This window comes from Chaetodon auriga, chromosome 13 (assembly GCF_051107435.1).
Source record: "Chaetodon auriga isolate fChaAug3 chromosome 13, fChaAug3.hap1, whole genome shotgun sequence".
Lineage (NCBI taxonomy): Eukaryota > Metazoa > Chordata > Actinopteri > Chaetodontiformes > Chaetodontidae > Chaetodon > Chaetodon auriga.
In genome coordinates this window covers 8,098,948-8,111,289 of record NC_135086.1, presented here as the reverse complement: position 1 = coordinate 8,111,289, position 12,342 = coordinate 8,098,948, and the positions used below count along the sequence as shown (strand labels likewise).

The following is a 12,342-nucleotide window of genomic DNA, read 5'->3' as shown; positions in this document are numbered from 1 at the left end:
GTGTGTGTGTGTGTGTGTGTGTGTGTGTGTGTGTGTGTGTGTGTGTGTGAAAGACAGAGAGAGACAGACAGTTGTTTGCTTTGATATCCTAATGAGTATCTGTGAATTTGAGTTAGTCAGACTGCGTCTCTGCTTCATCAGCTGGAAGAGGGAGTTCATCCCAGAGATGTGAAGCTGAAAATACTTCTCCACCCACTGCCTTTTTGTCTTCTTGGTTTTAGGTGCAATTGTCCTAATTATACAAAGAGCAGGCCACTGCCATCTGAGAGCACAGACATGGCACATGGAGAACAATGGTCGGATAGATTAGATGGTGCAAGATCATGTAATTAATAAAAGAACTTTGAAGTTTAGTCCGGTTTGAACTCTGAGCCAGTGAAGTGATGCAATACGTTTCCTGTCTTTATTTTTCATGTTCTGGCAGCAGCTGCAGGTTTACAGAACAGAAAATGTGGTTGTTTTCTTTAAAGGTGGAGAAATTATGATGTGTTGATTGCTGTTTGCGTCTGTCAGGTTTTAGAGGCAAAGGACATCAATTCACTGGTCTGATGAAAGCGGCTTGAAAGGTCATAATGGTGATGCTTTAATTTGTGGATTGCACAAATTCAACTAAGAAACACACCGAAAAAGCTTTTACTTGAATAAAACTTTAATGGCCACAGTGTCCAGGTGATACTGAAACGATATGGCCCAAAACAAGGTCAGTGTGAGTCCTCGTCAGCTGAGAAAGGAGGATCAAGTGGATGTCCCAAGGATTCACTGAGGTCCTTGACAAATATTAACCATAGGGGTAAATGTCTAAAAATGGATATGGACTTGTTCTGGTCTTTTGTCTAAACAACTCCATTCTGGTAAACTCGCTACTAAATCATATCTGACTAAAACCTCCTCTTGGGATTCACTCCCTGGATTAAATCCTTATCAGATGGGGTCTGTGGCCTAATTACAATCTAATTTGAGTTCTTGGCCTAATTCCTGTCTGACATTATAACAGCTGGGAAATCTGGGAGACATGGACAAGCCAGGAGACACTCTCTCCTTGAAATTAAACTATATACTCTTGGTTTTTTTTTTGTTTTGTTTTTTTTCTCCCAAACTGACCATAATCTGTTGTGAAAGTACACAATATATCAGATTTCTTAAGGAAGTCTTTTAAAGCATATTATGGTATCAGACCTAACATTTCTGCTGACCTTATCAAAGCTTGATAAAGTTTTTAAAAAGATCTTTCCAGGCATCCGTCTCCACACAGTGAGAAAATTGCCTTGGCTTGCTGAGACTTGAATTAAATCACAATCAATAGTGTCTGCCTTTGTCCTTGTCAAAAATACATTCTCTTTCTGTGGTGGCAAAGAAGTGCAGAAGTGTCTTGATATGCAACAAAAATGTTGACCAAAGTAAAACTGACATGGTGGATTGCTTAACTCAGGCAAGCTTTTAGCAGCCAATGAAATGATGCAAACAGAGATTACTATCATTATTATTTTAAGCTGTTTTTCATTTATCTTTTATTCCTGAACTTGCAATGTGAACAGTCACTGCTGTGCTTAAAAACACTGGCAGGCCTTCAATGACGTCTTCTTTCATTGGATTGATTTTTCGGGACTATTTTCCCCGCCACCTTTGACCCTCCATAAAACCGAGGCTGTGGGAGGGTTTAATTCAAGCCCTGCAGATTTCGCTGGACGCGCTCGCTCCTGCTCGTATCCTGCACGTAAGTCGAAAATGTCGCATTTTGTCACGATCTGTCTGCACTTTAATCACCACATGCACAGTTCATATAACGTCAAACAGGTCGTTAAGGCGTCCACTGAGCCAGAAACAACCTGTTGTTTGCACTTGGCGCTCCGATCAGCTGTAAACATGTCGGAGGACGCGGCAGGCGGTGCGTCGCTCTGTCTGGGGATGTTTGCATTTCCGCTGCTCCTGGTAACATTTCTGTGAATGCATAGGAGGCTCTCTCTCACTGTAAAGACACGCAGTTTGCAGGAGAAGCGCTCCTGTGGGGAGAATAACAGCTCTCACCCAACACGGAAGTTTGTTTCATGTTGGGGTGCGGCTTGGCGGATATGTTCCCTTCAGCTTCCAGGTTCAAGTGCATGATGTCTGTGAAATGAAAGCTGATTTGCAAAGTCTGATTTCTGTTTTTAAACAAAAATGAGAAATGCTTTGTGAGCTGTGTGAGTGAAGTGCAGTGTACATTATGAAAACAGAACATTTTAATTTTCAGTCTTGTGAATTGACTGGAATAAGTTTGTATTCCACGGTGAATCTTAGAATGACAAATTTGACAGCTGAGCTGACTCCCCATACAGATGTCACAGTACACCCACGCTGTTTGACTGATGTGTGATCGGGAGAAGCGTGGAGCAACTGTTGAAGCTAAAATAAAAGAAAAACACACACTTCCTGCAGATTACTGCTCTGACTGCCTCAGCTGGAAATGGAAATGTTTGCCTTTTTTTTTCCTTTGCCAGATAAACTTGCCATGGCATCTTCACTGAAAAGTCTGGTTAATGATGATAGCAGGTACCAGAAATCCTTCAAGCTTTTTCTGGAGCGCTCCTCTGAGCATCAGTGTATGCTGGACTTTATCCACAATCTGCTGCCAGATATACTGGCCAGGTAATCTTACACACACACACACACACACACACTTTATGAGCCAAATTATTGATGATAGAATAGAATACATCAGAGTACGGTTGAATATATTACTCTAGTGACCATGTAACTCATGTTATGATATGATTGTTGCTGATAACTAGATTACCATGAGTCTTAACATTTTACACTGTGCAGAGGAAACCGGTTTCAGTACAGTATATAGTGACACGACAGAGAGAGAGTGTTAGAGAGGAACAACTGATTAATCATCTTCATATTTATAAATGTGTAACAGCAGAAACCCACCCGCATGACACGTGGCAGCACAGGTTAAGAGCAAAATCCAAAACCTTTATCCAAAACAAGCAGAAATCAAAACCAGGAGGGCAAACTTGGCCAGGTGAGGGGCAGGCAAAGAATCAAACAAGAATCAGGCAGGGTTCAGGCTGGGTTCAGGCAGGCAGGATCCAGAAACTAGCAATCAGTGAATATTTAGCAAAATGCAAAACACAGCCTGGCAGAGGACGAGTGGAAGTGGCCCAGTTTTGATACCACTGAGGTAATCAGAGGGAGTGGAGTGCAGCTGAGTTAGTGGGTGGAGCAGGCCAGGTGATAAAAGTGGTGGGAACAGGGTAAAGGTGTGTGTGTGGGTCTGCAATGAAGGGGAGGTATGTCAGGTATTGAGAAAACAGTACCTGAGAACATGTCTGAAGACTCCCATTCATCCAGGTCATGGTACCGCTATGTGCTTTACAAATAAGATAAGATAAGCCTTTATTGATCCCACACCGCGGAAATTTAGTCGTTACAGCCAGCAAGTATTACAAAGAGCAAGCACAGTGGCATGAAGAGGTCAAAATAAACAAAGTGTACAAGGTGCAGAATAGAAATAGAAATCAACTCATGACTGCTGAGTGACTGCTGGGAGTCTCAGGCATTTATCCTCTTGCAGGATTGTTCACACCATGGGAGTCATTGAGGTCACATGTGAGTCCTTATGTGAGTCATGGTGTGAATGGGTGGTGAGTCGCCTGTTGAGGGATCTGAGGACTGCATTGTGAGTGCACTTGAAAGGACTAATGACTCGCATGATGGCCGGCTGAGTCATTGAATCACTTGTGACTTCAACGACTCCCGAGGTGTGAACAATCCTGCAGGAGGATAAATGCCTGCTGGATCCCCAGCAGTCAGTTAGAACTGAAGAAGCCTTTTGGATGAGATGCATCCAAAGTCCAGTTTCCTTTTAAAGCACTTCGAAGTACACAGACACAGGACTTTAACAGCAGAGACCAGGGTGTGTTCCCCGTGCTAAACAAAGTTATTTTAACCCAAACCATGATTTCTTTCTCTTTTCTACCATGCTTCAATATCCCACAGTTGTCACAGGGAACAAAACTACACGTTTACCGTGTGTAGAACCAATCACATTGCAATCTTTTGCATACTGATTAGGTGTAGTTAGCATGTTCTGGCACAGCTCATGACAGGAGAGTTAGTAACAGGGAAAAAACAGGCAGACTGAATAAATGAATGAATGCATGACAGAGAGAGATCAGGAGGGATCTGAGATGCTGTGAAACTTATACATGCATTGTTATATCCATGGGTTGAAAATGAGTTAGCTGATCAGCATTTCTCTGTCAAAACATGCAGCGTTAAAAGAGAAATGACCCAAATCCAAAACGAAGGACATTCTAGTGTTACAATTCAGCTTTTTCTATCAGTATATTGCTTGTATTTTTGTATACACTGTATGTCACTCTGGTGACATTTAGAAATGTGATAAAAGAAATGTGATAAAAGTCAACCAGCATGCACCGTGTGTTAATCATTACTGCTCAGCCCAGTCAGAACCGTTAGCATTAAACTCAAACCAGAATCTGTAAATATTATATTTGGGTTACATCATTCTGTTGGTTACTGTTATGCCCACAAAACCACATATTTGACTGCACAAATGTGCATACATTAACCAGCTAAGCAAGGTGTGTGTGTGCGTGAATAACAATGAGTGAGTGTTTATGGAAATTTCTCTTCTTGCATTTCTTCCATGTTGATATAACCTCGAGCTGCGGGAGGCCAGTGCCACGCTGCAGAGAACTAAACCCCAACTCTCTGCTCCTGCTGACAAGAAGCAGATCAGAGAGGAATCTGCAGAGATGTGACTCACTAGTTAATTAAAAAGTGTAATGGCGTTATTAAAAAAAACAGACAGTGAGTGACAGAACGTGTCAAAACAACAATCAAAGCCTCGGTATTGGAGATGTTTCAGACGCCGGATCAGAACATCTCACGTACCCAAGTGTCAGGCAGAACTGACAGTTACAAGCCCAAAAATGTGACCCACATTTGGCAGGTTGGAGGATGTGAATTTCCCGACTTGACTGTTCTGAAGACTCAAAGCGTTTTTCTGCTCTCCCCTCAGCATTGGAGATGGAAAGTCCCATCTAAATGTCATTGGAGTTGGAAGTGGAGCTGGTGAGAACACACACTACAGGACACTTTCACTGCTGAACTTACCTTATGTGCTGTGTGACACAGTAAATATCTGTGGCAGGCAGCGAAGGTGAGGAGGCGTTGTTGAATCGGCGTGCTCGAGCTGTTCCCATTGCTGTGCTGTCATTTATGGCTGCAGTAAAAACCTCTGCCCTTGTTATAACTGTCAAGGGTTTGCATCTGTCCAGCTGTCAGGTTAATCCTGAACTTTAGCCGCAGACAAAGTGACCTCAACAGTGCGTGGTTTTACTGCTTCCAGCGCTCATGATACAGCAAGGTTAATTTGCCTCTGAGCAAACCCACGACTCGCCCATGAGTGCTATTACCCTTCACTTATGTCAAACCCCAATCCTTTTAATTTACCTGAGCTGTCATGTCAGTATCATAATGGAGCGATGTTACAGATTCTCTAATGGACTGTAAAATCCATTAGAATGACTACAAACTCCCCCGTAAGGTATTATTCAATCTAATCAGCGCCTGTCCAGATCAGCTTCTTTACTTAGATGTATCTCTTTATACATGGCAACTTGTCAGCTTCAATAAGAACAATATGACCTGCCTGGAGCTAAATGAGATTGAAAGGAATATCACAGTGATAACTCTCTGGGTCTGAGTCAAGCCTTTTTTTTTTTTTTTTTTTTTTTTTTTTCTGTGATTCTTGCAACATAAAATGTCTAATTTCCTGCAGAGCTGACAAGTGCTGTTAGCTATTTCCTGCTTAACTCTGCAGCACAGTTTGAATTAGAGGATTCTGATGAGTTGCTGGTTGACTAAACGTGCTATTTTTTTTGTTATTGAACAGTTTGGGTCGGGTTGGGTAAGTAGGTCAGGTTTTTTTTTTTTTCTTTTAGCAAAAAATAGGTGGTTTTCAATATGAAACCTCTGTTTGTGCCTGTAGGTGAGATTGACCTTGAGATGCTCTCTGAGCTCCGTCTGAAGCACCCGGGGGTGACGGTGGATAACGAGGTGGTGGAGCCGAGTGGCCAGCAGCTACATAACTACAGAGGTACTTCCTTCATAGGCACACTCTTATCTCACGTATCACAAATTCATACTGTGTGTGCGTATTCATATGCCCTCCAAAATATGTTTTCATATTTAATTTAACAGCAAATAAGGGATGCACTATATTTTACTTTTTGTTGTATTTTTAATGCAGAGAATAAATCTTAAAGTGGCCCTTGGCTATCACTCTAATGCATTAGTAATACAGTTATTCATGTATTAGTGGGTGGATGGTCCTTTAACCACCAGTTGGAGATTCGACCCTCATGTCAGCAAGCATCCACCTTTCTGAAGAGTCTTTCTTACAGTAAAACCAGTTAAAAAAAAAAAAAAAGTCTGCTGCTCTTTGGCCAGAAGTTTCACATGCTTCTAGTACTGCCAGTTATTCACACACATACAGAAAATGTATTCAAAGCTGTCATAATGAGACTTGAAGGTGAAGTCGTGACCCCGAGGATCGTCATTTCTATCTCATGTGTGGCTTCTCTCATGCATTGAGTGTTCAGTATATTCTCACACCACTTTTCTTGGGTTTTCTGTTGATGTGGTTGGACGTACTGTAGGTGGCTCCCTCAGTATCTGCTGACACACATCTTTGCCAGAATTTGTTTTCAAAAACGTATATTAATCATGTTACTTTGACACGTAACACCCACCTGCAGACCAAGCATACCCCCTCATGGCAACGGCACTCCCTGATGGCAGGAAACATCATTAAATAACATTATTGTCTGTTTAATCCCTGCTGTTCATTCTTGTGTAAATATTGTGCAACAGCAGAAGTCTGAAAAAGACTCAGAGGACCAGAGTTCCTGGTGAAACATACAAATAAAATGAAAATGATGACATTTAAAATAGAGTTTTATTGTTTATAGAGAATTTAATATTCATAAGACTGGCACCATTGATTTTATGGAAAAGAATAAAGGTCAGATCTTGAATCTTGGCAGTAAGAGAAACAAAAGGAAACCAAACATAGCAGGGGTAAATCTAAAGATGTGGGAATTACTAAAATCAACTAATAATAATAATAATAGTTCGACAAACACAGGTCTATTGCTGGCACTGCTTAAAAAGCATTCATGAAAATGAAAGTTAATATCTGTATTTGGAAACTCTGCTCTGTGTCAGTGTTGGTGTCACAGAAACCAGGTTTAGATTACATCAAATTTAACTGGAACAAGATGACTGCCTCTGAGTTTGAGGAGCAGTGGAAAGAGAAGAAGATGACGAAGAAGGCTGACTTCATTCACATGATACAGGTCGGTGTCGCCAACACGGGGCTTCTGGCCCTCACACTGTATTTTTGACACATCTAGGTCATATTCATTTGGAGGCGCTCCACCGCAATTAATCCCATTAGAACATCTGTCTAGCATAGCATTATAATTAGGTGCTCTATGAATCCAGTTACCAGCTCATTATCTGTGGTGGAATTGACAGATGCTGTATTATGTGAAGGATATTGGAGCTACTATCAGCTTCTTCCAGAGTCTCCTCGCCAAGAATGGGAAGCTTCTTATCATTCTAGTGTCTGGTAAGTGGATGGATCTAATCTTATATTATCAAGACATTAGATCTTTTTCTCTCGGGCTAGCTGTGCTGTTTGCAGTCAGTGTACAGTACCTAGTGCTTACATATACACAGTACATGGAGGAAAACTAGTTCAACTGTGAAATAGTTATAGTTATATATATCGGTAAAAAATGCGACTACTGTGGTGATCAGAGTTAGTATAGAGCAACATAAGAGAAAACCTCTTTTCTGATTTATAATGGAGGAAGTGGGAAAAGCTGCTATTTATACACATTTTTCTCTGCTCAGTTCAGGAAGTGTGAGAAATAATGCAACCACTAGCAACACAAGTAGTCACAATTAAGTCATAAGTAAAAGTTTAATTTGATTAATTACCAAGCTCACCCTTCTGTTGATGTAGTTTTGCTTTCATTTGGTAAGCTGTACTCCATTGTTTTGAGCCATGCCAGCAGCATGGATGGCAATTCCGTCAGTTGGTCCACCACTTTGGTCCAGACTGAGACATATCAGCATTTATAAGATGAATTCACATGAAATTTTGTGCAGACATTCATGGTTTACAAAAGATGAATCCTACTGATCCTCTGGCTTTTCCACTGCTGCCACTTTGAACACCACTAACAGGGCAAAGGTTTTACTTACCCAGTAAAATATCTGAACATTCAGAGGATGGATGGGCTGAAAATTCTGCAGATATTCATGCTTGTCAGATGATGCATGTTAAGGACTTTGAACCTGTGACTTGTGGCTGTAGTTTTGAGTGAAGTAAATGAATGCATTGTCCTAAAATTTGGTTCACTCATTCACGTTTACCTCAGGTTGAATTTTAATAACTCTGATGACCCTTTCATCCAGCGCAGGTCAAACTTGTCCAAGACTTTTGTTTTATGGTCAAATAAAATTAATGACATTCCCATCAGTCTCAGCTGCTGTTTAATGCTAATTAGCAAATGTTAGCAGGCCGACAAGCTAAACTAAAATGATGAACGTGTTAAACATTATACCTGCCAGGGGAAAACAAGCAGTTCAGCAAACTGATCGATTTACAGCCTTTAATACTGCAAACAGACCAACATTTCCACACTGCTGTGTCATCAGAACCAAAGTGGACAAAGACATGAGGCACAAACACATACATAGTCAAGGTAGAACAGGTTAAACAGGCTTTCAAATCTATTGCATAATGGATCCAAGTGTGGGAGTTGCCATAGCCAATGCCAGAGAGTCAAAAAAGAAGACAGATATATCTTGAAGTTAAAAAGATGTACAAAAAGTGAAAATTCTGCATCCATCAAGGGGAATTATTGAGAGGGAACACGTGTAATTCTTCATTTAGGCCAAAAGGCTGAAGTGTGTTAAGAATATGAAACCGGTATACCATGACTGTCACCACCTCCAGAGGAGGATGAGAGTTGTTTTTCTTTAGCGAAGCTGTCCTAGATAAACGGACCACACGGACATTTCAGCATGCCATGCTGCTGACACCTGATTCTATCTGCATACTGCTGGAAGATGCGCATGGAACCCCTTTTCATCTAAGCATCATACCTGCTTAGCATTAGCATTTTAGCATTGTCATTGTGAGTATTTTAGCATGCTAATGTTAGCATTTAGCTGGCAGCAGTACAGCCTCACAGAGCTGCTGGCATGGCTGCAGACTTGCTCAGTCTTGTTTTCGTGTCACCTGTTCTAGGTAAGAGTGGCTTCGGAAAGCTGTGGAGCACCTTCAGGAACCAGCTCTGTAACACAGAAATGAGTCAGTGTGTGACCACTAACGACATCAAAAGCATCCTGGACTCCAAGGGAGTGAAATACCAGAGCTACGAGCTGCCATCACAACTAGATATCACAGAGTGTTTCACTGAGGGCGATGAGAAGGGAGAGCTGCTGCTTGATTTTCTCACAGAGGTGATGGACTTCAGTAAGACAGCCTCTCCTGAGCTGAAAGCTGGCGTCATGGAGTTACTGAGGCACCCAGACTGCAGTGTAGAGTCCAACGGCAAAATTATGTTTAACAACAACCTTGGAGTGATAGTCACAGATCAGCTCACCTAAAAACAGACTGGTAATATTGTAAAATCTGGAGCAGATCAATAACGTAGTTGTTTTTAGTTAGCAAATTCATTTCAAACAGGTTTAATTTGCACTGCCTATACTTGACTGCACATATGAACAAGCTTCTAGACTGTGTGCAAACACTTTGATTTACATGATCCGTTTTGCACAAACCGTTTTCTAAGAATAGTTTTATTAATTTTATGTTGATGCTAGTGTTAATAGTTGCTGTCTAGTGTTTTATTTCATTGTCATGAGCCAGCCAAACAAAATGTGAAGATCAGAGTTTTAATCAGCTTCAGACATCAGCTTCAGATTCGAGCATCATATAATTTTTATGAGCTACAGCTGGCAGGCTGCGCTTCCAACCCCATTACACTGCTGCTCTCATTGGATCATCGTACTTTGGAAATATGAAAATAAATGGAAAATTGAACATTTAATTTTCCGTGGAGACTGAGCTGTTAATTTTAGATAAACTGTGCACACACGTGGAAATGTCTGGATTTTGTGTTCTCGCTTTTGAATGATATACAGTGAAGTATATTTACATCACTGAGAGAACTTGACTAATTAAAAACCAGGACTTGTTTATTCTCTTCTTTCTATTTTGCACAGTCACTGTTGTTGAATTAACATTTGTCAAATAGAAAAAAGAATATTTGTATAATTGTTTCAGCTACAGTATAATTTCCATATTAATCATTGTTAGACTTTAAAATACACACCAGTTACTACTATGCAGTTGATAAGTCCATCAGATGGATGTTAATATAAGTGTTCTATATGGAAGAAAAGTGTACTGGCCAAACTGGCTAAAGCATCAAGCAATTCTACTGACCACACAGTTGAGTTTATGTAATTGATTTGACTTTTTTAACTATTGATGTCTGTCTAGGTTGATAGCTTATGTCCACTGTAACTGGGTTTGGGGCTCTGGTGTGGCTTATAGATGCAAAATTAAACATATCAACCAAGCAAGCAGGACAGCAGGGTTTTTATTCTGACTGCAGTAACTCTACACAACTTAAATGTGATTATACTCTTAAAAACATGTCTGTTCGGCTTTACAACCTGCACCACTCTTGTGTAAATGCAATTATATTGGTGAGATAAACACACGCACAACTGTAGCTATTGGTCTTAGTGTCTGTCTTCAGCCAAAATAATAATATTTTATATGTGAAATATTGGCACCATCTTGTGGGCAGCTTGTGTAACTGTGAAATACAAGCTGACAAATCAAGGACAAATAAAATAACTTTAATAAATCACTGCTCACCTGTATCATCAAGAACGATAAGAAATTTCTGACACAAACACAAAACTAGGCAGAAAACACTAAAAATACCTGAAATACTGCTGGAAAAACTAAAAATGAACAAAACTCTCACCATCTTTTTTTTCAGCCTTGAACCTGGAATGACTGGACTCGTTATACAAACAGAGACACAGATCAAACTCTAGAAGTCTGTTTTTTTCCCCTTTTGAGGGGAATTGGGGTGACTACCGTAAATGTGAACATGTTACCAGGTATTGTTGTCTTTATCTGATCTGTATATGCATCCAGAATGAACAATTAATCAAGCCATTAATGATAAATAAATGAAGATGCAATCAGAGCAGTAAAACCCACAGAATCACCACAGATAACAGCTTATCCGTAACAAGAGCTGCTTTTTCACAGCCAGTTCGTTTGTGGGAGATCTCTTTGAGATGAAGGCGAAACAGAAAGAAACTGGATGTTATCCAGCTTTTTTAAAAAGGAGAAAAGACTGCTGAAAAGTTCTTGTACTAAGCAGTTATTTAGCCATGAGTTATCTGCCAAAACTTTCAGTCATAATAAAGGTATCAACTTGTTATGACTGAACTGAAGAATACAGTAAACTATGTGCTTCTCCAGTGTAGTGCAATCTAACGCAAATAATCAGCTGCCCTCTGTAAATCACCATTGAAACACCTCTTTGGCACAGTCACATTGCAACCTTCACAAAAGTAATATTTACTGCAGTGCTTTTAAACCGAATTGCATTTCATTGCTGAAGTGTTTCTGTTATTTTGTCCATTCCATTTTCACCTCTGCCCAGAAGTTTGTTATATGTACGTGTCTGTTTCTTACTTTGTCGGCTTCTACTCACAAACTACTTTAAAAATTTCATTGAACTGAAGGAGAATGTCAGCTCAGTCCTGTAAAATCTCGTGTTGATACTTCTATGACTGAGTGATTTTGGATGAATATGCAGATTTGGATCTAAACCACTCAGTTTATCCTGTGGAAGGTCACACGGGGCGAGAGCCAGTCCTACTTCACATTTAGCAAGATGTGGGACCCTGAAAAGGCCTGCAGTGTATCACAGCGCTAACACACACACACACACACACACACACACACATAGACAAACACACTCACAGTCCCAGCAAATCAGACTGGCCAATTCACCCAATCTGCATATGTTTTCAGGACTGTGGGAGGAAACTGGAGTGCCCTGAGAAAAAGCTCCATCCGGCCGATGGAATCAAAGCCCTTATTGTTCTGCAGCAATGCAGATTTGATGTTTTGTTTTTTAAATAACTGGGAAGAGAGACTAAAAGACTGGGTAGCCTTGGTGGAGGTATGTGCCCTCTAGTGATCGGCGGTTT

At 40.6% G+C, this 12,342-nt stretch overlaps 1 protein-coding gene across 1 annotated transcript; it reads left to right on the top strand.

Moving 5' to 3' along the window:
• The first annotated feature begins 1,653 nt into the window (after window positions 1-1,653).
• Window positions 1,654-10,145, top strand: LOC143330898 (histamine N-methyltransferase-like). The gene is made up of 7 exons (XM_076747657.1): window positions 1,654-1,714; window positions 2,478-2,625; window positions 5,033-5,085; window positions 6,005-6,112; window positions 7,243-7,373; window positions 7,555-7,648; window positions 9,341-10,145. The coding sequence occupies exons 2-7, from the start codon at window positions 2,489-2,491 to the stop codon at window positions 9,700-9,702; spliced, it is 885 nt and encodes a 294-aa protein (XP_076603772.1). The 5' UTR covers window positions 1,654-1,714; window positions 2,478-2,488; the 3' UTR covers window positions 9,703-10,145.
• The last annotated feature ends 2,197 nt before the right edge of the window (window positions 10,146-12,342 follow it).

Coding starts and splice junctions, on each gene's coding strand:
- LOC143330898 (XM_076747657.1), top strand. CDS start 2,489: ATGGCATCTTCACTGAAAAGTCTGGTTAATGATGATAGCAGGTACCAG. Junction 2,626..5,032: donor CTGCCAGATATACTGGCCAG/GTAATCTTACAC, acceptor CTCTCCCCTCAG/CATTGGAGATGGAAAGTCCC. Junction 7,649..9,340: donor TCTTATCATTCTAGTGTCTG/GTAAGTGGATGG, acceptor CACCTGTTCTAG/GTAAGAGTGGCTTCGGAAAG.